Consider the following 27,248-nt stretch of genomic DNA (forward strand, 5'->3'; position numbering starts at 1 on the left):
GGTACAGGAACTCACTCCTCTGTACCCTATACTTTAGACTCAAACAGCCCATGTTCATTTGAGAATAGTACTAATTGTAGGAGTCTTGCCAGATGTCAGCCTCTGGGGAAGACACATGGCTTCGGCTGTGCAGAGAAGGAACCATATTTGTTGGGAGTTTTGGTATGAAATTAGTTTATTGGAACCTCTAAGACATTAGGAATGCCCAGCATGGAACCAGGAAGACTCATGTTCCTGAGTTCAAATCCAGACTCAGAAACTTAATGGCGTGTGATCCTGGACAAATTCTTAACCCTCAGTTTCCTCAAATGTAAAATGAGCTGGAGAAGGAAAAGGCAAATTCTCCAAACTCTCAGTCAAGAAATCCAAATAAAGAAACAAGAAGATTTAGGGGAGTGGTTTGTTCTTAGACAGGGGCATTGTTTGCATACTTAATAAAGTTCAATTTTAGGCAATAAGAAATGTAAGACTAATTTGGATTTTTTTTACTGATTTGGATTTTCATCCACTAGTTAGCATAAGTAGTGGTAAATTGACTATTAATGTGCACCTCACCAAAAATAAGAGACCAAAAACCACAGCCACCTGGGTCACAAGTGAAACTAAAAACGTGCTTTACTAAGGAAGTCAGATGTCAATACCTTCTCATTCAAACTAGAACCAAGCAGGAGTCTAAACTGGCCGTTTCTCAAAAAAGAGGTACAGAGATTGTGGATCTTCTAAGAATAGGTTGGTGGTTTGGGAAGATAGGAGGTTGGGGCTTTCACAAATAGCCTGTTTTTCTTGACATTCCTTTTCTTTAGGTCTCCTTGGATGAATACTCAGAATCACTTTCCATTCTTCATTCTACTTCTTTATTGGAGTTTCTGCCTCCTACTTGGCTCTCTAGCTCCCACTCAGAAGGCTCCTTATGGATGAGAATTCTCCATCTAGTCTGATCTAGACATTGTGACTATCTGAGCATCTCTATGCTGTATACTCCATTTTCACTCTCCCACCCCCCACCTCCCCTTTCTGCTTTCAGTTCCCCACTTAACACTACAATTCCTAGAAAATATTTAACAATCCATTACCCACTTGGCTCTATTCACCATCCCCATGTCTCTCCAGACAAAAACACCATTACTTCACCACCCCTCCCCTATATATATGTTGCCTTCTATCAGAAGATAAATTTCTGAAGAGCAGGAACTCTCTTGCTTTTTAATTTGTATCCTCAGTATTTAGCACAATATCTCATACAAAGTAAGCTCTTAATATTTTTTCATTCATTTATTCACTTAAAATTTCCTTCTCTCTCTTTCCTTTCTACTCTCCTGCTTTCTTTTCTATTTTTCTTCCTTCCCCCCTTCTCTCTCTCTCTCTCTCTCTCTCTCTCTCTCTCTCTCTCTCTCTCTCTCTCTCTCTCTCTCCCCACACACAATATTGAATCAGTTGCCTGATTCAAGCAATCCAGTCTCCTCAACATGCCTCACATCAGCTTCCTCCTTTTGTAGCCTTCACTCTAGCTTGGGTACTCATTTCAAGCCCTCCCCATCCTAACTTCATCCTACTCTGTAGTTTTATTTTTACAATCATTAGCAATATGAACTTACTTGCTATTCCCTCAACTGGGCATCCTATCTCTTACCTCTCTTCATTTACTCAGACCATTCTCCATCACTGAAATGTTTCTCTGAATCTCTCAAAATCGTTATCTTCATTTAAAGTTCAACTCTGGGGAGACCCTTCCTCTTCTATGATTCCCTCCCTCAAGCTCCTGATCTTCTCAAATTACACTTTATTTATTTTCATGGATATATATATCCACTAATAGACTGTCCTTGAAGGTTTTCTCATACAAGCTTTCCTGTGTTTCTCTGAATCCTTCCTATTGCTTGTGGCTTTTTTTAATGGTCCATACCTGTAGTTTTATATATGTGGGGAAAGTATGTTGGAAAAATGCAATCCACCAGAGCAGATCATTGATTTTCTGAAATGTCTATTCTTTGATGCTTGCCATGGGCATCAAGAAGTTAAGTGACTTGCCCCTTTTCCCATGACCAGTGTGAATCAGAGGCAGAATTAGAACATAGATCTGTCCCTTAGGCTCTCCTGTCTCTGTCATTTTTTTGTGTGTCCTAGATCCCTTAGGTATTTGGTAAAGCCTATGGGTCTTTGTGCTCAAAATAGGTTTTTAAATGCATGAAGATACAGAGGAACCTAATAATATTAAAATATTCAGTCTGTAGACAAGAGAAATGCTCTTATATGGGACCTAGTAGCAGGTCTAATAACTTCAGAAATTCCAAAGTAGTGATGAACATAAATGATATTTTGAGATATCTGAAATAACTGGAATGTGATATGTAAAATCTGTATTTTTAATAGGTAACAAAGATAATACTGTTGAGGTTTGGTGTAACATTCAGAAATGATGGAAATGCTAAATTTCAGTTAGATATTAGTGAAAATAAGGAGACAGTTCTTTTCCCCATCCAAATTCAATGAGAGGAGAAGTTCATGGACCCTAGGTGAAAAAGCCCTGCTCTAATATTCCATTACATCCAGGTACTAGGATCCATTCCTCAATCACAGGCAATATAATGTGCCATGCACATTGCAGGTCCCTTATAAATGCTTGTTGAATACTGAATGAAAAAATAACTGTTCTTTCTTTACTTGATCAATGGCTCTCCTATAAGGTGAAGATTGTCAAAGCTTCTTAACTCTTTTTCTATTCAGCCCAGCTAATGAATTATTAAGTACTGTGTGCCAGACAATGTGATAGAGGCTGAGAATACAAAGGCAAAATGTCCTTATCCTCAAGGAGTTTACATTCTATCAGAGGAAATAACATTGTTTCTTATTTGCCATTTAGCAGTCCATGAAGAGGAGCAGGAAAAAGTAGGTGTAATCCAAACATGGGATTTAGCCAAGGCTGAGTATTGAAAGGACATATTAGGCAAGGAATTTGAGAGTAGAAGACAGTGTAGAGTTGAACTGATTTAACTATAGGATTAGGATTTGGAAGTATGGAAAGTGAAGTCAGAAGGAGATGGTGATGGAGGACTAGAATATGTATGAACTAGGTGGTAGGGAGCTAACAATGACGAAGTAGAGGTGTAGAAGAAGTGAAGTCTAAGGTCAATGAAAGGAGAGAGAATTTCTGAATGGTTCATCTTGGAAGTAGAACATTATTGGGTGATGGTGAGCTCTCCCTGTGTGTCTGTGAAAGAATAAAGGGGTAGGTCAAAGGAGTTGAAATAAAGGAAATAGATGGCCAGGGTGCTTGAAGAAACATCAATATTTATGTTGAAACCCCCTAGTATAAAGACAAGGGTTGAGGTACAAAGAAGAGACAGATGTTGAAATCTTTGAGAAAGGAAGGAGAAAGACCTTGTGGTTCAGCGTGATAAAAGAAGATCTAGATTAGGCAAAATCCCTCTAATAGAATGACCTACAAAGAAGAAGAGATTACTAAGTGAGTGGCAACAGCAGGCGGAAAATTTAGAAGGAGGAAGACTGTATCTATTATTCCTCCTGGTCAAGTATCTTAGGTAATGTAAGAGAGAGAGAGAGAGAGAGAGAGAGAGAGAGAGAGAGAGAGAGAGAGAGAGAGAGAGAGAGAGAGAGAAAATGGATATTCAAGCAGTGGAGAGAAGGCTTACGGAATGCAGTGTCTCCTGAGAGTGACCCACTTCTCCAAGAGCACCAGAAGAAAGGAGCAGAAGAGGAAGAGACCCAAAATGAAGCAAAGTTTTTTAATGGTAGGAAAGGATTCTGAAAAACAAAATGAAAAGAGTGAGGAGGCCCAAATTGTGACTTGAGAACAGAAAGACTTAGGTTGGTGGAGATGAGAAAATTAAATGCAGTAACTAGGGCGTGGGTTAAGAAGATATAGGTGTGGTTTCCTCTTAGGTAGCAAGAGGTTCTGCATCAGTAGTCTTAAAAGAGTAAGAAAAGGAAGTGTGCTAGCCATGGGGGACAGAGTATCTTTTGACTGGAGTTCTTACTCTCAAGTCATTCTAATGTCAGTGGATAGAATCAATTCGCTTCTAAGTCTTAGGGAAGAAGGAAGATAAATCTGGTATTCATATCTCTTGCTGTAGGTTGCTGTCCTGGTGACAAGAGGAATGCTATCTGAATTTTTCTTCCCAGGCTTAGTTCTTGAGGAGAAATGAAATATCTGTAGTCTTTGCCTTGAGATGAGAAACTCAGTGAGTGGGCTTTAATCTTAGAGTTTTTTGTGGGTCAAATCCTAGACTGAGACTTGGAGGTAAGAAGTGAGATAAATTAGATGATAAGTGTTGTTTTGGTCTTGGGCTGGATCTAGTACAACAACCAAGGCTTTGCCCAGGAATTAGTAAGATGGTAAGAGAGAGCTGAGCCATTGTGTTGATGCATTTGGGTTGGGCAGAGGAGCAGAAGTCCCCAGTGTGATAGATTGCATTGGAGGGCGGGAAGGGGAACCTCTCACAGTACCACACATCATCTCCAATTCTGCTGAGGATGAACAAGTTTACCTGCCTGTAGGGGAAGCTGGAAGGCACAATGGATAGGAGACTTGGCCAGAAGTCAGGAAGAATTCACCTTGCTAAGTTCAAATTCAGCCTTAGACACTAGCCATGTGACCCTGGGCAAATTACTTAGTCTTGTTTGTAATCATCTATTTAAAAAAACTGAAAAAGGAAATGGCAAACCACTCCAGTATCTTTGCCAAGAAAACCCCATGTCATGAAGAGTCAGACATGACTGAAAAATAACTCAGTGTGAGCCTTCATTCTCATCAGAAATGGCTCAGAGAGGAAATAACACACACACTTAATAGGGTGAGGAAATCTATCTTACCCTAGAGAAAAATGAGAAGAAAGGGATGGGATAAGGGGGAATGGGGGGAGGGAAGGGGGGAATAGATGATAGAAGAGAGGGAAGATTGTGGGAGAGGGTACTCAGATTCAAAACACTTCTGGACAGGGCAAAGATGAAAGGAAAGAGAGAGGAATAAATAAGAGTGAGGAGGAATAGAGTGGAAGTACAGCAAGTAATAGCAACTGTGGGGAAAATATTGAAGCAACTTCTCTGGTGGATTTAGGATAAAGAAAGCAACTCACCCCAGAGACAGAGACAGAAATCTCAACACAGACTGAAGTACGATTGTTTTTCTCTCTATTCTTGAGGTTTCTCATCTTCTTGGGGGGGGGGGTTATATTCACTCTTATAACAGATTCAATTTACATCAATGTATGGCATGGAAATAATGTAGAGACTATCAGACAGCCTTCTGTGGGGGGGAGGAATTGTGAAATTCACGACCTTACAAAGAATGATAGGTACATATTACTATTGTACATAATTGGAAAACAAATAAAATGTTAATAGAAAAAAAGAAAAATAACTCAGAAATAAAAACTTGACTATAACCTCAAAGATGAAGATCCTGGCTTGTGCCTTGAAGAGTCTTGCCCTACTGGAGTTCCAGGTTTCTTTGAGTAGAACTCTTCCTATATCTTTGTTTGAGAGACTTTCCTTTGAGGAGCCCTATTTCACAAAACATTAATTTGTGAAAGCATGATACAATTATAAAATAAAGGAGATAGATAGGAAATCTCTGAGTTTAGAGTCAGAGAGGCATTCACCATAGGCACATTCTTGAATCACATATCACCCTTCTGGAGTTCAAACACCCTGCCTTTTATCTGCCCTTGTTCTAGGAGTCTCTGAGAATACAAAGTCGTATCTTCCTGGAGTGAATCACAATCCAAAAAAAGTATATCAAATGCCCAGATAAGAAAGGTATCTAAAATACCCATTTTCCATTGATGGAATCCCTATACAATCCTTCTCACCAGAGAAAAACATGCAGGAACTCCCCAGAATTTTCTCTCTCCAAAAATAGAATTATATTTCTTTCCATTCCCCAGATATTTTCTCCCTATTCTCCTAATGACAACCAGAACAGGTGAGAAATCTAAGACAATAGTTCCCTCTTCTTCAGCTCAGATTGGGCAAGCACATATCTTTATATCCATTTCTCCCTACTCCCAATCTCCTCTCCTCATCTCTCCCTTTGACAGATTTTCACTGCAACCCAAGTTAAAAGAAAAATGGTTGTTCCTGATGATCCAGGTATTAAATGAGATCCACACATCCAAAATCACTTTTCATCTCTTAGATAATTCATGTTTTCACCTTTTTAAAATCTCTTGTTAATTGTTTGATAAAGGGGAAGCTCTACATTCCATCATAATCATTTACTACAATTTGTTGTCATTTTCCAATGGATGGGTATCTCCCCCTCAATTTCCTTGCCATCTGAAGAGAGCTTCATTTTATCTTTTGGGATGCTGATATTATTGCAGTAATTTGTTTTTTCTCTTATTCTATTTGCTATTCAGGAGGGGGAGAGCTGAACTTTTGAGACTTCATCAGGAAATTTTTGGACTTATAAATCATGATTTAAAATTGAATATAAGGAAAATTTCCAAGTCTCCATTAGCAAAAGTTATTTTAAAACTTTAAGCTCTCCAGGAAGACTCCTTGAAGAATTTTCCTTCAAAGAGCTCAATTTTTTTCACAGATCTTAGTGTTAAAGAGATTAGCTCTTTGTCATCTAAATGTTTGTAGTACCCTTGAAAGGGGAATTTCAAATCATAGTGCTTTGGAGAAATAACCTTATGAATTCTAGAGATTTAAGGAAGTATCACAAGAAATATGTGTCAGTTTTAGAGTTCAGTTTTAGAGTTCGGCTAGATGACAAGAGAAAGGAAATTTTCACAAGCACAGACAAATGTTAACTATACTCAGAAAGCAACTTGTCTCTTCCTCAGGAAGTTTGGGTTTGTTTTTGAGTTTTCTCATGATTGTTATTGTCTAGCACAGTGGCTCCTGTGACCCCATGTGGGGTTTTTTTTTGACAAAGATACCAAAATAGTTTGCCATTTCCTTCTCAAGATCATTGTACAGATGAGAAACCTGAACCAAGCAGGGTTAGGTGACTTTCCCAGGGTCACAGTTAGTAAGTGTCAGAAATCAAATCTGAACTCAGGTCTTCCTGATTCTAGGCCTGATGCTCTATCCACTGGGCCGACTAGCAGATCATTTAGCTTGATTTCACAGATTTTGATAAACTTGTACATGTAGAGAAATAGCTAAAATGTTGTAGTTAATTTTAATTTTAACTTTAATTTTTAAATTCAAATTTATGTTGGATTTGATGAATTAATTAAAGATTATTATGCACAGAATAGTTCATCTGAATAGTAAGTGTTTTGGCTACACTTTTGCTACACTTCTGTAGCTGTGAAAGCTAAAATGATCATCTATACTGCTCTCAGAATTCAAGAAGTATAGACCAGCAGATGAATGCAACAGTTTTTTCCATGTAGCTGATTTGGAGATTAATCCAAATTTAAATGGATTAGTGTTGTTTGCCTGGCAATAAATTTTGTTTCAATGAAGCTGTTTTAGGATGATGTTATGTTTATTAGTTTCTGGCATTGTGATTTGGGGAATCTTAAGTGCTGTTCCATGAAGTGTTGGTATCATTGTGAGGTCAGCTCCTTTTTAGATCTAGTACTTAATTTTTGAACTAATAAGCTAACACATTAAAGACTTGCCAGGGAAACAGAGGCCTCTTCTGGTTAGACTATCTGAAATATTTGAATGAGTCAAAAAGTAACTTGATGTTTAGTGAAAGTGCAAGAAACCTTCAGAAGTCTCACTGTCTGTGAAAAGTCATGTGAGAACTTGCCAACCCCTCATGAAAGAAGTTTTAGAGTAGTTTATGTAAGTGAGAGTCATATGAATTCTCACTTGAGACTAGAAATAATTAAGACATTGGTTTGCAGAGGAACTAAGACTCCCTTTCCCCCAACAATACCACACTGGCAGTCACAAACAAGTAGGTAGATGATTTTGATGGTATTTAAATGAATTATAAATGGTCTGACTACTGATTATTATGCAATCTATTGTAAGTCACTGGAAACATTGTGATTTAATTGGTGTATATTACGGTTACATCTTTGAATTAACTATATCAATAGCCTGAAGCTTAAAATATTTGCCTTTTATTCTAGGAGGTCAGGAACAGTGTTAATCAATAACCAGGAACTTTCTGGGTTTGAAAGTGATCACTATGTAAAAAAACCTGAAATTTAATTTTTATTTTATTGTATTTTATCTCCAGAATGCTACTTAACATTTTTATATGTATTATTTATTTATTTGAATTTTTTTTTAATTTTGAGTTCTAAATTTTCTCCCTCCCTCCCAAACTTTCTCCACCCCCTGAAAAGGCAAATAATATAATATCAATTACACATATAAAAATCATGAAAAATATTTCCAAATTAGTCATATCACAAAAAAAGAAAATGATACTTTAATTTACACTCAAAGTTATCAGTTTTGTCCCTTGGAGGTGGCTTGTATTTCTTCACCATGAGTCCTTTGGAATTTTTCTTGGTTCATTGTATCGAACAAAGTAACAAAGTCTTTCACAGTTGATCAACATTACAATATTGCAATTACTCCCAGTTCATATAACTTTGCATTAGTTCATATAAGTCTTGATATATTTTTCTCAAACCACCTTGTCATTTCTTTTTTGTTTTTCAAGACAATGGGGTTAAGTGATTTGCCCAAGATCACACAGCTAGGTAATTATCAAGTGTCTGAGGACAGATTTGAACTCAGGTTCTCCTGACTACAAGGACAGTGCACTATCCACTGCACCACCTAGCTGCACCCCTCCCCCTTGACTTGCCATTTCTAATAAAACAATAGTACTCCATCACAAAATATCACAATTTATTCAATCATTCCCAATTGTTGAATATCCCTTTAATTTTCAATTCCAGTTTGCCACCACAAAAGGAGTTGCCAAAAATATTTTTGTACATATAAGTCCTTTTCCTTTTTCTTTTATCTCTTGGGTACAGGAGTATTAATGGTATCATTGGTGATAGGATATGCACAGTTTCATAATCCTTTAGGCATAGTTTCATATTGCTCTCTAGAATGGTTACTCCACCAACAATTTGTTAATATGCCTAAACAATCTCAGGATTGATTTAATTTACATTTCTCTAATCAATAGTGATTTAGAGTATTTTTATATTACTATAGATAGTTCTGAATTCTTCTGAAAATTGTATATTCATACCTTTGACAACTTATTACTTGGGGAATATTGAGCCCTTTAGTCTTGTCATTGCCTCAAGCAGTGGCTGCTGGGAAACAGAAATTTCTGTCATCCATCCCTGTTTAACCCATGAGGAAGCAACCAGGTCTTTATAGAATGTTTTTTAAAATATCTAAATTCATCCCTCTCTCTATCCTTGATCTTTAACCAGAGAGTCATTCCCTTGTAATAAAGATTACAAATTAAAAAAAGTAAAAGTAAAAGCAGTTCAAGGAAACTATATAGAGAGAGATAGAGATAGAGATGATAGAGATAGAGATAGAGATAGAGACAGAGAGAGAGAGAGAGAGAGAGAGAGATAGAGATAGAGATAGAGATAGAGACACAGAGAGAGAGAGAGATAAAGATAGAGAGAGATAGAGATAGAGATAGAGATAGAGATAGAGATAGAGATAGAGATAGAGATAGAGATAGAGATAGAGATAGAGATAGAGATAGATAAATATCTTTTTCATATTTGAGAGTAAACTGAATACAATTATCCTACCCACATTAATTCCCCTCACCTCCCATCCCTGCAGTGAAATCAGGAAGGAACATTTCAAATTTTTTCTTTGAGACCAAGTTTGGTCAATTACATAGAATTCACTTTTGTTTTTTCTTTCTGTTTACATTATTGCAGTCATTGTGACTGTGTAAAATGTTTTCCTGATTCTACTTGCTGTATACTACACTCCTACATATAGTTCTTCCTCTGCTCTGAATTTTTCCTATTTGTATGGAATTCTGATTTGTTTAATTATTCCCCAGTCACGAGAACTGATTTGTTTCCAATTCTTCATCACCATAAAATGGTCTACTATGAATATTTTGCTATATAGCCAATGTCAGTAAATAAAAAAACATTTAACTAAATAATAAATACCTAGGTGCAAGTCACTGTACTGAGCAATGGAAATATCAAAAAAAAAAAAAAAAAAGGCAAAAGATAGTCCCTGCCTTCAAGGAGTTCACAATCTAATTGGGAGACAAAAGCAAATAAAAATGATATATACAGAATGAGTAAGAAATACTTAAAAGAGGGAAGGCCCTATATTTTTGAGTAATTGAAAAGACTGACTGTAGAAAATGGGATTTTTGTTAACACTTAAAAGAAGTTAAGGAAGCCGATAGGAAAAGCATTTCAGTTGGAAAAAATGCCCAAGGTAAGAATTTTTTTAAATTTCTAATGACAATTTTTTTAACTTGCTGAAAACTTTTGTAAAATCTTTGTCTATGTTTAATAAACACTAAGGATACTTTTTAAATTAATTGTTATTTATTATTAACTTGCAGTAATTTCTGTTAATTTGAAAAACAATTATGTCTTACTTTAGATATGCATATGAGATGGAAACCCAAGGGTTTTCATCAGATTATTCAATCCAAGTTTATCTATTTGAAAAATTATTAAACAATTAGTCAATATACATTTATTACTACCTTACTATGCGCCAGGCACTGTGTTAACTACTAAGGTTACAAAGAAAGGAAAAAATATTCCTATACTCAAGAGGTCCAGTCTAATAGGTGAGATTATAAGACAATCATATATAAATATGCTATATATATAGAATAAATTAGAGATAAGCAACAGAATGAAGGGATAAGTCTTAAGAAATTAATTTTTAATTAAGATAGTAGGTTACCATTCAAAATATAAGGCCAAGAGTTTCTCAAAGGAAGAACCATAACCATATTTTACAAGGTATTTTAAAATGCTGAGAAGGTTGAAAAGACAGCCTTCAGATGATAATGGCAGGATTCTCTTGACTTTGTTTCCCCACTGAGCTATTGCCTTTCTGAGCAGGAAGGTTTCCCATTTATTGTACCATGAGCCTGGCTATATGATCTTTTGATTTATGGACATCTATTACAAGATTAACTATTCTGAAAGATTTGGATGAATTCTATGTGAAATCAAGCACAACTAAGGGTCTAAGTGCTCTATTTTATTTCTGGCATCTTGACTTGATGGAACAATTTTGATATTATTAGAAACATGGCCCTCTTCCTGTTTTCATAGGAAATTTCTCTAACCATGGCAGAACAATCGCAAATGCTTTAAAATGAAACTAAATACAAATATTTAATTTTAAAAAATGATCCAAAAAGCCATAAGCCATCCCTGAACCTACAATAATGAGGATACAAAGAAAAAAATTCTATTTTTATCTTTCTACTATACTCGAATTTGTGGCCATTACTTGTCTCAACTCCCTGATCTAGACCATTTAAGATAGGCTTGTTATCTTCTTGTTAACTGGTTCATATTTATGTGTAAGATTATATTTTTAGAATCTCACTTTTTTCTGTTTAAATGACCCTGTCCCCTTTCATTACCTAAAGCTAAAATATGAGATTAAAAATTCTCTCATATGGGAAAAAATGATTTTTAAAAGGCTCAAATTCTTAATTCTATAATAAAATATAGACTCAAATTGGAATTCTTGAAAATTTATTGTTTTACCTTGAAAAAGGCAAGAATTTCTCTATCTTTCAGGGATTTGGATACACATAGTTGTCACCCAAATGTTCCCCAACAGGTAACAAAAGTTTGTGTTCACTGCAATCATAATAGTAGTTTTAGAACTCCTACTCTTTAGAGGCAGTAAAACAAACAAAGGTCAAGAAAAGACAATAGTTCTTACATGAATTGATTTATATTTTAATACTATAAGAAATGGAAAATAAAGACAGGTGGCACACTAGATAGAGTGCGCTGTCTGGAGTCAAGAAAACTCATTTGACCTTTGACACTTACTTAATGTATTTCCTGAGAAAATTACTTAACCCTGTTCACCTCAGTTTTCTCATCTGTAAAATGAACTAGAGAAGGGAATAATAAAACATTCCAGTATGTTGGACAAGAGGAACCAAAATGGGGTCACAAAGAGTTGGACATGGCTGAAACAAGTGAGCAATTCAAATAATAGAGAAAAAGATTGAAAAAAGTGGAACCAATGCTTGGAACATCCTACAGAAGTCCATTTGAATATCACAAGAAATATTTCATTCAAATTCCAAGATCCAAGAATATATTTTAGTAACTGTCAGGTACTCCTGACTCCAGGACCTGAGCTCTATCCACTGCGTCACCTAGCCGCCCCTGAATTAAGAGTTTTGTGAGAATAATTGTTCTAGCAGTTATAAAGAAACTTTCTAATCATTTTTCCCACATTTGTGAGACTTATTTAAGATTCTTCCTCTTACCTATAGATAGGATTGTCCCTTTCATCTAGAGGAATTTGGTTAAAGGAGAAAGAACAAATGAAGCATAAAAGTTGAAACTCTCAAAACTTTCAGATGAGTGGAACCCTATTTTGATATTCTTTCAATAGTCCTGATAAGTATAAAATTAACACCATATGATTTGTTCTGGCTGTCACCTCATGAACTCATTGCTAGAAGGTCAATGTAATTAAGTTTTGTCAGAATCTACCAAATTATATCAAGTTTTGTCACTAGCAGGTTTGAAAAACTTTTTGTAGGTAGGAAAACACAAGAAGAAGCTTGGAAAGTGGTAAGTAGATCCACTGGTAAGAAATACCCCTATAAATTTGTCCTAGAGCCAAGGTGGAAAAACCCATCCCAGATATTAACAACTGACACTTAAAAGATAATTAAAGTTTTGATTCATAGCAACATCTCTCAGCATATCCCAAGAATAATTTGTGGACAGTGGTCTAAACTAGATGCCTCTGAACCATGACTATCAAGAAAAAGATATTTCCTGAGTAGATGTCTTCCCGAAGCAGAGTGCTAAACCCAAGACTATTCATCAAAAAATGTGTTTTCCACAGGAAAAAAAACAACTGATCTTTAGCAGCTTCTGTAACCCCAACCTCTCATATACCCTAAAAGCTTATGCACTTGCCCATTTCTTTTCTGCTATGGAATGCTGATGATTGACTATAAATGCTAAGAGAGTCTGAAAAGCCATCAAAATCTAATCTTTATCCTAAGGAGGTGGAAATGTTACCAGGAAGTAAATGCCTTCCTTTAGTACCCTTAATTCTGAAGACTGATACTGTGCCATGTTTCCCAGCTATTGACAGAGGGACTCAAGTTACAGAATTAACATACATTTTTGGACATAGTCTATGTGAAATTCATTTTGCTTAGCCATGAAAAATTGTTATAAGGTTTTTATTTGCCTTTTTCAAATGTGTGGGTGAAGTGGAAGAATATGGATGAATAGGGAGAGGTTAGCAAAAAAAGAAAAAAGCAAAAAGAGAAGAAAAACATTGAGATATCTTTTTTAAAAAAAAAATAAATGCAGAGAATAGAATAGAAGGATAGCCCAACAGAAGCATAGGCAAGTAGGAAAGCCTTGAACCCTACAGGTATTCTACACCCTATTAACACTGCCCTCCTTGCTGTTCTTTGTCCAAAGACACTCCATCTCCTGATTTCCTGAATTTTCACTGGCTGCACCTCACACATGAAATACTGTCCCTCTTTATTAACCATCTTCTGGCTTCCCTGAAGAGTATTCCCTCTTTAAACTCATTCATAATGAAAGTAGTTTCCAGAACTACCAGCTTTCCTTCCCCACCTAATTCCTCTGTATCAATTCTTCCTCTCAAATCTCATTTGTATAAGATATCTTTTTTAATTTTTCCTATACCATTGTACTTTTAAGAATCCCATATTACTCAGCTCTATCCCAATCTTTCCCTTGACCTACCCAATAATTAAAAATCCTAGACATATAATTTGCATGTCCTTGGATAGTTAATAAAGAATTTCTCCTGATTGAGTCCCTTATAATTAGTTTTTGATGTTTACCTTATAATTGGTTCTTTTATGTCAAATTTTCTATTAAGTTCAGTCTTTTTGCAACAAAATTCCAAAAGTCTGGCAATTCATTGAAAGTCTATTTTTCTTCATTCTTTATGAGGCTTAACTTTGTTAGTTTTGATATTCTTTGGCCACAACCCCAGTTCTTTTGCTCTTCGATAGTTAGTGCTCCAAGACCTGTGGTCCGTTAATGTAGCCACAGCTATGTCTTACATACTTCTAATTGTGACTTCACCATTTTTTAACTGTTTTTAATTTGTTGCTCTTACTATTTTCTCCTTAACCTGGAGGTTTGGGGATTTAGCTATGCTATTTCCTGTCAGTTTTCCTCCTAGGGTCCCTTTCAGTTGGTAATTGGAGAATTCTTTCTATACACTTCAATTTTCTCCAATTTTCTTTAATTATTTCTTGTATTATTGAATCAGACCTTCATTCTTGATTCTCACTTTTTGATCCCTTCTCTTGTAGACCTAAGGGTGTATTAGATTCTCCCTGGGTTATCAAGGATTTTAGGTTAGAAAACTTCTAAAAGACAAGACTGATATAATGGTCACAGGAAGGAAACTCTTTCAACTCTTGAGAGAAATGAAGAAGTTGGGTAGTAACTATTGTTTGAAATGTTAATCCATAATTAGATTTTAGCATATGATGTAAACTTTTCCTTATTCAAGATTCTTATTAATAATTAGCTCAAATTGACTTGGGGAGATATGTGTATTGGACATGGGGGAATGATGCCATTTTGGCCAGTTCATTCTAAACTAGAAATGACTTGGATTTAAATAATGTTAAATAAGGGAAGATAATGTGAAATCATGAAGATAGACTGCAGCTAAATTATTAAGGCTTTTAATATCAAATGAGGTTTGTATTTCATCTTAGAAACAGAAATAAAAGGTTTTTTTGTTTATTTGTATTTCAATTACAGGATTAATATCAAGAGCAAGGAAGAAATCCTAGAAAAGGAGATTGTGAAATGGACCATAAATGCAAAATCATCATCTTTATCATAATATTTATCACAATCATTGCGCTGGTTATATATGAAGTAAGTGGTTCATGTTATTCACAGATATTCAGATTCAGGTGTCAGAGGCGATCCCCATAAGACCAAAAGTTCAAACCATGGCAACTTGAGAGCCAGGATTGCAGGTTGATATGGAAGACCTGAGAAAACAGGGTTTGAGCCCCAGCAGGTTTTTTAACTTGGAACTGGAGCTGGGCTCTAAGGACACCTTAGCACCTGAAACTGAGTACAAATAGTACAAAGCAGGAAAAACTCCCCACTTTCCCCTACCCTAGGCCCATTTCTCTGTGCCAGGTAAAAAAGGGATGGGCAAGATCACCATTTATCACTACTAGTTCAGGAACCATACTACACAATGCAACTATGCACACAGCCAAAAAGATGGCAGAAAGAGAGAGACCAGTTCTGCCTCACAAGTTTTAGAAGCACAGGCATCAAGTAGCTGGCCCTACACACATGGTAGGAATGCAACAGGCTATGTTCTAGACAAACTTGGCATGCTCAAAAACTGGTTTTAAATACACACACACACATACACACAGACATATACATACTTATGCATATTTACACATACACATTATGGATCATATCTTTGACACTGTCTAACATTCTTCTCTTCTCCCTTCTGCTCTCTCACTTCACTTCAGCACCTTCAAAGAATCCCTACTTTCCTTCTGAGCATAAGGTCAAGTGGCACCTCCTCTGCAAGGTCATTCCTGATGTCTTGGTTGTTACTGCTCTTTCCCTTCTGAAGTTCCTTTGTGTCTGGTCTTTGTATACTTTATACAAACTAATCACTCTGTAAGTGTTGTTGGAATTCCATTGCATTTCAGGGCCTCCCCAGTTTGGGTTCTACATGGGTTTTCTGAGAACCAAAGTGACATAGTCAGTCACTGGTCACATTTTTAGTCGATATGATTGATCAATTTCAAGTCCCACAGACCGGGCCATTATCTAGTCCTCATCTCCCCATCTCGACCTCAAGCATATTGAGAGACCTTGGCAAATACATCTATCAGCAATGTCCTTTCAGACACCAACCTGCAGAGATTTATTACTGAATAAGGGAATAGAAAGGGAAAACTTTTAAATCTCAATTAATAATTGAGTCGATATAAAAGAGAAATAATCATTTATCTCACAATGTATATTGGTTTTATCTTGTTTGTATATAATTGTTTGTATTTTGTCACCTACTGCAAGTTCCTTGTGAGCAAATGCTGGATTTTTTTATTTATTTGTATTTTCAGTGCACATAATAGACACTTAAATGCTTGATGATTTGATTTCTCTGAAATTGATTGAGAATTTACTAGAATGTTAAAAGGTTAAGTGATTGGCCTAGAATTATATAGCTAATGTGAATCAGAGTCAAAAGTTGAACCTAGGTCATTCTGACTCTAGAAATAGCCCTCTAATTTTTATCCAACTCTGCTTCTTTCATTTCAGGGGCAGAGGGTTTTAATCTGGTAATCAGGAAGATCTCAGTTAAAACACCACTTCAGATAATTACTAAGTGTGATCCTGGGCAAGTTACTTAAATTTTCAGTGCCTCAGTTTCTTCAACTGTAAAATAAGGAGGTTGGATTCTAAAGGTCCTTCCAGCTCTAAGTCTATGGCTCTATAACTGTTGCTAGGGAGACATATAAATCAAAGTTACTCCAAAGTGTTTCATATTTTAGTCTCATTTCTTATCATGCCTTTATGGGTATTTCTTGAATTCAAAGAAACTCTTTAATTTACCACATTTCTAACATAAGGGTTGGTGTTTTGGATTATCATTTGATCATCAAATCCCATAGCAAAAACATAGAATGGATAAGCTCTAGGTTCACTACCAACCCTTACTAGATGGGCAGGCAGATCCCCAGAACATGACTGACAAGTATTTCCTTCAAGAGGTCTAGGGGGGCAGCTAGGTAGTGCAGTGGATAGAGCACTGGCCCTGGAGTTAAGAGGACCTGAGTTGAAATCCAGTCTTAGACATTTAATAATAACCTGGTTGTGTGACCTTGGGCAAGTCACTTAACCCCATTGCCTGGCAAAAAACTTAAGAAAAAAAAAAGAAGACTTCTAGGGGACTCTGAGTAGTTGAGTGCCTTTTAGTCTTGATGAATCTAGCATCTTCCCCTAATATCAGTAACCATTTGGTATCTCCCAATATCCATCTGGATATTTGCTTTCTCAAAATCAATAAACATGAATTAACTATTATAGAGGGATATTTACTGAGAAAATATAAACAGTTGAGTGTAAAAATTTCAAATCCTGAATCACATTCTTCTTAATAATTTCAATTCATGGGAAGAATAGTGTGTACATTATAAGTGTGTATGTTATTTCCTCTCTGCACCATTTCTGATGACAATGAAGGCTCACTCATTCCCCATTGCCTTCCCCAATTCCACTCCATTGAAAAAGCTTTTACTTGACTCTTATGTGAAATATCTTAGATCCTGCTTCCTTTCCTTTCTCTTCCTCCCAGTACTTCCTTTTATCATCCATTGACTCCATCTTTTTACTATTTTACACTATTATATTCTGCTCCTTCCTGTGCTCTGTCTATATATGCACCTTCTATCAGCTCTTATGAATGAGAAAGTTCATTTGAGTTATCTATATCTTCTTCCCATGCAGGAATACAAATAGTTCATCACCATTAAGTTCCTCATAATTAGTCCTTCTCTTCCACCCCCTCTATGGTTCACCAGAGTCCTGTGCTTGGAGAACAAACTTTCTGGTCAGCTCTGTTTATTTCAATAGGAAAGTTTGAGAGTCCCCTGTTTCATTGAAAATCCATCTTTTCCCTTGAAAGAGGATGTTCAGTTTTGCTAGGAGGTTGATTCTTGGTTGTAAACCAAGATCTTTTGCCTTCTGGAATATCACATTCCAATCTCTATGAGTCCTAAATGGAGATGCTGCCAGATCCTGTGTAATCCTGACTATGAAGCCATGATATTTGAATTGTTTGTTTCTGGCAGCTTTTAGTATTTTCTCTTTGACTTGGGAGTTTTGGAATTTGGTTATAACATTTCTGGAAGTTTTTCTTTTGGGATCTCTTTCAGGAGGTGACTGGTTAATTCCCTCAATTTCTATTTTACCCTCTGCTTCTGGGATCTCAGGGTGATTTTGCTGTATTATTTCTTGAAAAATGAAGGCTTCCTGGTCATGACTTCCAAGTAGCCTGATAATTTTTAAATTATTTCTTCTGGATCTGTTTTCAAGGTCAGTTGTTTTTCCAGTGAGATATTTTACATTTTCTTCTAATTTGGGGCTTTCTCAGAAGAGTTTTATTTCTCTGCAGCTTCCTATAGTTCCATTCTGCATGTGAAGGAGTTATTTTCTTCAGAGAGCTTTTTTACCACTTTTCAAGCTGGTCAGTTCTGTTTTGTAAGGCATTCTTCTCCCCATTTGCCTTTTGTTTTGCTTTTTCCATTTGGCTAAACTTGTTTTTAACATATTATTTTCTTCAATATTTTTTTGTATTTCTTTCACCAACCTGCTGATTTGGTTTTCATGATTTATCTGCATCACTCTCATTTCTCCTCCCAATTTTTCCTCTACCTCCCTTAATTGCTTTTCAGAGTCTTTTTTGAGCTCATCCATAACCTGAGACCATTTTATATTTCTCTTGGAGGTTTTGGATACAGAAGCTTCAATTCTGTCATCATCTGAGTATGTGTTTTGATCTTCCATGGAACCAAAGTAATTTTCTATGGTCAGACTCTTCTTTTTCTTTTCTTTACTCATTTCTTCAACAGAAGACTAATTTACAACATTTCCAAGGCTTGGAGGGGGGGGGTTGGGACACCCCACTGGGACCTTTATTCCTCCAAGGTCTTGTGTTCTCTTGCCTGTGCTTTGATATGTAGATGATCACAGGCACTACCCTCTGCCCTGGAGCTGTGAGGAGAATCTCTGCTCAGCTATCTTAGTTTGGAAGGTCAAACTGTAACATGGATCTGAGTGTGGGCAAACAACAGAATCCTGCCTCATGGAGAGCAGGGAGATTTCTGCAGTCTCCCCCAACCCCCTTACCATCTGTGAGCTGTACCCTGGAGGGGCAGGCTGGTTTCCCCTGATTCTCACTGCAATTTCTGCAGCAAGTGTTCCTCACTCCACACTAATTCTGGTGTAGCAGATTTCTCTCACTACACCTTCAAGCTGTTCTCTGTGATCCCTGGGCTGGGCTTGGCTGGGCTGAGCTGGGCTGCCGCCAGGGCTTTTTTCCAACTCCTGGTTCTGGTGAAATGCACCTTTCCCTCAGAACTTCTAAGTTACCTTGGACTGGAAAAATGTGCCATTCAGTCTTTCTGTGGGTTCTGCCCCCTCTAAATTTTGGCTAGAGTCATAATTTGGCTACTTTAGGAAATTGGGGGGAAAGGAATTTCCAGGAAATGCTGCCATCACTCAAACATCTTGGCTCCACCCCCTTCATCATTTCTTTCAAGTCTTTCCATGCCTTTCTAAGATCATCAACATTTCTTATAGGGCAGTAATATCCCATCACAATCATATACCACAATTTACTGATGGGATGCCTATAGTTTTCAGTTCTTTGCCACCACAAAGAGAGATGCTATAAACATTCCATTCACATTCAAAGCAATTGCTGTGAATTAACCTCCATCTTATTTTTACTTACTATTTTTTTCCTCAGTCTCTCTTCTTCTCTCCCCACCCTTCCACCCCACTACTTCAATCATCCTTCCAAGAGAACTACCTCTCTTCTCCCTAGCTCCCCCAATCTCAATGCACACACATCTCCAAAAGTCCTCCATCTACCCAAATTCCAGCCTTCAGACCCTTCTAAATTTCCTCCCTCACCCTGTCCCCCAGTTTTCTCACTTCTTTATGTGTTCAGAAGGATGTCCTACATCCTTCCAGGTGTATATTTTATTTCCCCCTTAACCCAGTTGAAAATAAGGTGTCAACAATACAAGTCTTCCATTCCTAGAGAATTTCTTTGTAATAGTTCTTACTTTCATGCCCCATTTTTATAATATAATTACTCCATTTTCTTTTACCCACCAAATTTTCTTTTTAGAATAACTCATCACACCCAAAGGCTGTGACCTTTCAAACCAGCATAAGTTGTGTGATCTTGAATGTTACCTGATTTTGCCCATTTTGCTTTTTTCCTCTCATAATCTCACAACCTCACTGAAAACTATTTCCCCTCAGACCCTATTTGCCAAGACTTCTCTATTACATTTGGATTTTCACTCCCCCAGTACAGTTCACCATAACCTCAGGGTCTAATGGAAGCCCATATAAGCCTAGGGAGTTGTTTCTGGAGTTTATCACAGTATCATAGACAAAGCTAGAAGAATCTCAAAAGTCAGTTACTGAAACCCTCCTTTTTTTGGGGGGGGGGGCAGGACAGTGGAATTAAGGGACTTGTCCAAGGTCACACAGTCAGATAATTATTAAGTGTTTGAGGTCGAATTTGAACTGAGATTCTCCTGACTCCAGGGTCAGTGCTCTATCAACTGAACCACCTAGCTTCTCTGAAATCTCCTTTTCTTATAGATGAGAAAGCTGGGATGGGGAATGACTTACCCAAAATAAGACAGAGTCATACATTAACCTTAGGTGTTCTGTTTCCAAATCCACTGTCTACTCTAAAGTAGCAAAAAGAGTTCTTGGCTTTGGTGAGACCACAACCCAGGCAAATGAGATACTTCCTTTTCAAGTCCTTAACCCTTGTTTCCCCAAGACATTGCACTCCTGAAATAACTTTAAAATTTTCAATATACCCCAGCTGACTTTGTGATTCAATATACATATAAAGCTTATTTTTTTTGTATTTGGGTGGTTAATTAAAATAGTTCCTCCTTTAAGAATGTGAAGTATAGGTGTATATGTATGAATGAGCAAGTATAAGTACATAGGTGAGCAGGTGTATAAACAAACAAGTCTACAAGCTTCCATTTTTATTCATTATTTGAAATATTAATATTTAAAAGCAACCTGATTGTAGCTGAAGCTTCTTTTTTCTCCTCAGCAAAAAGTTGGATTTAAGAAACTTTATATGAGCTTTGAACACAATGCATTCGATGACCAATATAAGGGATGTGAAACAGAAATGATGACAAAAGCAAAAGAGTTCTTGGCTGAAGAAAGGATGCAAGACTCTGAGTTTAATGAGGTGTGGGAAAAAGCAGAGACAAGATGGACTACACTGACTTCGAATATCAAAGGGAAACGCATTCAAAAGCCTTTTGAAATTGCTGTCATTGCCTACACTGCAAACAGTTCATTTTATAAAAGTTTTAATAACAAAGTCAGAACCTGTTGTAGCTCCACAGAAGACTACAAGAAAAATTTCCATTATAAAGCTGTCCATTTTTATTTGACACGAGCCATCCAAAATCTTGGAGAAGGATGTACTCCTGTTTCCAGGGGTATATCTTTGAGATTCTATCCTGATAAGACAAAAGAAATGCGTTTTGGTCAATTTGCCTCATCATCTAAGAACATAAATGAGGCCAAAAAGTTTGCAATGGGTTCAGGGACTCTCTATAACATCTCCACTTGCCTTGGAGCTTCCATCGAACATTTATCATACTTTGAATCACAACAGGAAGTGTTGATCCCACCATATGAAGTCTTCAATGTCTCTGATTTTAAATCCTCTTTCACTGGACTCAACAATGTCAGCCTAAAGAGTATAACTACCTGTAGTAATTTTAATTGTGCATTCCAGGGAGGTAAGTTGGGGAGGAAAGGGAGGGTCTGACAAAGGGTATGAGCAGGCCGAACTTTGCAGAATCCAGTCTGGTGGTCATAATAAGTAAGTTATCATTAAAGAATGGATAATATTACTGGTTTGTGTAGGATGTGTGTAAGCCCATGTCCAAGATATCCACAAAGATAGTCTAAACATATTGACCTCTGGCTCTTAGTTTGGTGGAATCAAGAAATTGATAGATATGATATGAGGTCTGGAACAATCTCTTAGGAGAGGAGGAGAGTCAAGACAATGACAATACCACTCAGCTATGGGGGAGGAAGAAACAGGGCAGGAAGGATCAGGAAGGTGCTAAGAGTATTCAAAAGCAATACTGGATTAGAAATAAACCAGTCTCCTCCCCTTAACATTGCTATTCATGGGGCAGGAAGGATGGAAGGTGGTAATAGATTCAAAGCAAAAGTTTCATTCTTCTCCCTTTCTACATCTACTTGCCAGTTCTGACTCTATCCACCAGATGCTAGGGAACCAAAAGACCTGCACAAATAGCAAACAGTGACTAAATTTATTTAACCTAGCAAAATAGCAAACAGAAATTAGAGAAGGTAGACAGATAAAGACATATCAAAATGAACACAATAGTGAATAAGCTCTTCAGATAAGAATGAGATGCTATCTCACATAAATTAAGAGAAAGATTTCAATCTCATATTGGGGAAAGTGTCTTTCTTTTCCTTAAATTTTATTTTTATTTTCACTTTCAAATCCTCTCCCTCTCTGTACCCCTTCCCATTAATTGAAAAACCAAGAAATCAAGTAAAAGTTTCTGTTCTCTATGGAGCCAAAATGAAACCAGGGACATATTGAGGAGCTGGATTCCTCTACATATCTGAAGTATTAAAAAATCATTCTCATCTTTCTCTTTCCCTCCCTCTTTCTCCCCTCTCTTCTCTCTCCCTCCCTCCCTCTCTCTCTCTCTCTCTCTCTCTCTCTCTCTCACACACACACACACACACACACACACACACACACTCTCTCTCTCTCTCTCTCTCTCTCTCTCTCTCTCTCTCTCTCTCTCTCTCTCTTTCTCTCTCTGACTCTGCTGGCCTGGGAACTCACAAGTCCACATTCAACTCCTGATACCTATGAACTGTGGCCACAGGCAAACCAACTAACATCTCCAAGTCTCGGTTTTCTCATCTGTTAAAGGGGGATAACATTCTTATTAAGACAAGGTCTTTCTGCTTCCAAGTTCAGCATTCTAACCTCTCTGACAACACTGCCTCTTGAGATCTGCAAATAAAATATAAAAACTAGATTTGAAGTCAGCTGACCTGAATTCCAATCTTGACTATGCTATTATCATTATGGTCCTGGGTATATCATTTCTCCAAGATACTGAACCCCAGTTTCCTCATTTACAAAAAAAAAAGTCAGAGTGACATTAGATTCAAATTCCATTCAGCTCTAAATATAAATCTGAGTCTTTGATTCTAGGATTTTCAGGTTTTGTCTATCTTTAGTCATTTCTGGAAACCCTTTTTTTGGTACTTAGGTTATGAGTTGTAAAAACAAATGAAAAATACATGTCCAGTTCTGTTTAGTGGGAACAAAGTTCTGGACTAGAATGGAACTGGAATATTTGAGGTCTGAGACTGGAGGCCATAGCCCATTCCGAAGTTAGAGGTCAAAAACAGGAAGAGGAAGCTCAAGTTGGCTGTTCCTGTTTAATTAGAACATTCCCAAAGCTAGGGTGAGGTTTCCTGTGAGAACTGTGCTAAACTTAAGGTTGCCAGCATTAAAGTCTAATACCAAGAATTGATTGTATTTGTCTCTATTTCAGAAAAGAAAAGAAACAACTGTCCTTCAAACTCTGGTAAGGAATCTCTCTACCCCTCCATCTCCAATCAGGGCCCCAACCCAATGGATCTATAATAATTATCTTCTCCTTTTGCCTCATACTGGTGGACACCTGGTCCTTCCTCAGATATTTGATGAGACCACATATAAAGAGAAGGTGTCATTGAGACTACAGATACTATGAACCATTACTCAGTCTCAAAATTCTTTAATCTGTGGAGAGACAGAGAGAGAGAGACAGAGACAGAGAGAGAGAGAGAGAGAGAAGAGAGGTTCCCAGTTTCCCAAAAGGCAATTTTGTGATCTTCTAATAATGTTGGGAAGGGAATTAAGGAAAGATTCCCCTTCACTCTTCTTCCCTCTTTTCTCCTTCCTAGCTCCTGGTGACATCCTGGCATGGCCTGAACACCTAACTCACTGGCTATTGTTTGGTCTTTTCATCCTGTTCTTCTAAGGATGACTCTACCTCTAGACAGGGTCTGACAGTTCCTCAGGATTTCCTTAGCATTGCAGGCTGTGGAAGGGGCATTGATATGAATTTTAGCCCAGGCATTCTTTTTTTTTTAGGTTTTTTGCAAGGCAAATGGGGTTAAGTGGCTTGCCCAAGGCCATACAGCTAGATAATTATTAAGTGTCTGAGACCGGATTTGAACCCAGGTACTCCTGACTCCAGGGCCAGTGCTTTATCTACTAAGCCACCTAGCTGCCCATCAAATTTAAATTTAAATAAAATGCCCAGGAATACAAAAGAAACCAATTTTATTGAAATATAATTATATCAGAAAATATTTTTAAAGAAAAGAATTCATAGACTTCGAAGGTCAAGAACCTCTGGTTTTAGGCACACAGTCCACAAATCAACCCCCTCCCTATGACAATGCAAAGATGCTTTTAACACAGAAATGTGAAATTTTGAAATTGAAATAATAAACAGTGGATCTCTCCCCACTAACTAGCTCCCCTCTGGGTATACCAGACATACCGTTTTCTGAGCTGGACTCCCCAATAACAGCAGACCTGTGCTACCACTTGTATTCCCTGGGGTGATAGTTTAGTTTGATACCATCTGAACTCTCAGCAGGTTCTTTGAAAATTAATTAATGATTCTACATCAGTCTCTATCTCTTGAAACACTTGCCATATGGAGCACCCATGGATGGTAAATCAATCACTAAACATATATGTGCCAGTATGCCTTACCCTTGAACTGGAATTTAAACCTAGAGATATGAACTAAATCCCTTAAAAATTAGGTTTGATGATTCTCAGAATACCTTCAAATAACTCACTCACTCAGTATGAAGTGAATGAAATGGACTAAGAGGAAATCCATAGTAAAAGGTAACAGAAATCAAAGTCCAAGGGAACACATTAAATAATCAACTGCCTCGTAGAATCTGATTTGAGCCCATATTTTGAGAAGGATTTAACTAATTGGTATGTGTCATTATAACACAAAAAGGATAAAGAACCCCTGCTCTAGAATCAAATGTCATTTCATCTTCATCTCATATTTTTTCAGTTTCTATTTTTTATAATGCTCATGATTAGTGATGTTATAATACATTCCTATAACTTAGAAATGCCTGGGGGGGGGGGGGGCAGAGCCAAGATGGCGACAAGAAGGGATCGAGTCTTAGGTGCTCTCTGATAAAACTCAAAAGCTAAGGACTCTAACTAAACTTTCGAGAGACAGAACCCATAAAGGGACCCAGTGAGGCAGTTCTCCTACTCAAGGTAACCTGGAAAAGAGCAGAAAGGCTCTGCTCCCTGGGTCGGAGGGGCGGCCCACCAGAGGGGTGGCCCGCCAGAGAGAAAGAACTTCAGCCTCCTGGAGGCAGCCCCAGGGCGCTGGGAGCTGGGCTCACAGCAGCGGGGGAGTCTCCTAACCTTCGCCCCAGGAGCACCGGGCACAAAGTGGGGGAACAGTGGGGGACCTCTGCCAGAACAAGCACGTGGAGCCCAGCCCTCAGGGCACACAGCAAGCAGCTTGGTCTTTCGGCAGCCCAGATCCGGAAACAGAAGCAGGCTGGTAAGCAGGAGCCTCCAGGACATGAGCCCATTGAGCTGAGGGAAGAGAGTGAAGAGAGACTGCAGAGCTCTGTCCTTTGCCTCTGGAACAGGACTCTGGGGCTCTGACCACATTAAGATCCTGGTCGAAGTCTAGGCCCCAACATAGAACAGCAGGGCCCCCCACCTTGGCCCCATGGCAGAGGGGGGCGCTTATGGTCATTCACAGACCAGGAGGGAGGACAGAGCTTCAAACACTGAGACCCTTGTTGGAGTATCCCAAAAGCTCAGGAAGCACCGCAAAACCAGGCTCAGGCTGGGAAAATGAGCAAGCAAAGAAACAAGAGGAAGACCATTGAGAAATATTTTGCATATGAGCCTAAGAAGGATCAAAATACTCAGTCTGAAGATGAGGAAGTACAAGCTCCTGCATCTAAAGACTCCAAGAAAAACAGAAATTGGGCTCAGGCTATGACAAAGCTCAAAAAAGACATTGAAAATCAAATGAGGGAGTTGGAAGAAAAACTGGGAAAAGAAAGGAGAGAGATGCAGGAAAAAACATGAAAATGAAGTCAGCAGCTTAGTCAAGGAAATCCAAAAAAATGCTGAAGAAAATAGCATGCTAAAAAACCAGCTTAGGTCAAATGGATAAAACAGTTCAAAAAAGGTATGGAGGAGAAGAATGCTTTAAAAAGCAAAACTGGCCAGATGGAAAAAGAGATAAGAAAACTCTCTGAGGAGAACAAATCCTTCAGACAAAGAATACAATTCAGGGAGATTGATGAATTTACCAGAAATCAGGAATCAATACTTCAAAACCAAAAAAAAAATGAAAAATTAGAAGAAAATGTGAAATATCTCATTGAAAAAACAACTGATATGGAAAACAGACTGAGGAAAGATAATTTTAAAATTATTGGAATACCTGAAAGTCATGATCAGGAAAAAAGAGCCTTGACATCATTTTCAAAGAATTACTACAGGAAAATTGCCCTGATATTCTAGAAGCAGAGGGCAAAATAGAAATAGAGAGAATCCACCAATCCCCCCAAGAAAGATCCCAAAAAACCAACCCCTAGGAATATTATAGCCAAGTTCCAGAACTCCCAAGTCAAAGAGAAAATATTACAAGCAGCCAGAAGGACACAGTTCAAATATCATGGAGCTGCAGTCAGGATCACACAGGACTTAGCAGCAACTACATTGGAAGCTCATAGGGCTTGGAATATAATATACCAGAAGGCAAAAATGCTTAGAATGCAGCCAAGAATGAACTACCCAGCAAGGTTGAATGTCCTCTTCCAGGGAAAAAGATGGACTTTCAACGAACTAGGAGAATTTCAAATGTTCCTATTGGAATGGCCAGAGCTGAACAGAAGGTTTGATCTTCAGATACAGGACTCAGGTGAAGCATGGAGATTGGAGGAGAGGGGGGAAATATGAGGGGCTTAACGATGATGACCTGCATGTATTCCTGCATAGAAAAATGACACTGATAATACTCATATGAACCTTCTCAATTAATAGAGCAGGTAGAGGGAGCTTTTATACTTGAAGCACAGGAGAAAGCTGAATTTGAAGATAAAATATGGTGTAAAAATGGAGTCAATAGAAAAAAAGGGAAATGGAATGGGAGAAAGAAAAAGGAGAGGGGGAATAGGCCAAGATATTTCATATTATAAGTTTTT

At 37.6% G+C, this 27,248-nt stretch overlaps 1 protein-coding gene across 1 annotated transcript; it reads left to right on the forward strand.

The window, feature by feature from the left end:
• The first annotated feature begins 591 nt into the window (after positions 1-591).
• On the forward strand, positions 592-27,248 carry LOC141508559 (ecto-ADP-ribosyltransferase 5-like). Its single transcript, XM_074217293.1, has 5 exons — positions 592-729; positions 14,898-15,017; positions 21,004-21,709; positions 23,534-23,566; positions 23,928-27,248. Exons 2-5 carry the CDS (start codon positions 14,946-14,948, stop codon positions 24,002-24,004), a joined length of 888 nt encoding a protein of 295 aa, XP_074073394.1. The 5' UTR covers positions 592-729; positions 14,898-14,945; the 3' UTR covers positions 24,005-27,248.

The sequence above is a fragment of the Macrotis lagotis genome, chromosome 1 (genome assembly GCF_037893015.1).
Source record: "Macrotis lagotis isolate mMagLag1 chromosome 1, bilby.v1.9.chrom.fasta, whole genome shotgun sequence".
Classification (NCBI taxonomy): domain Eukaryota; kingdom Metazoa; phylum Chordata; class Mammalia; order Peramelemorphia; family Peramelidae; genus Macrotis; species Macrotis lagotis.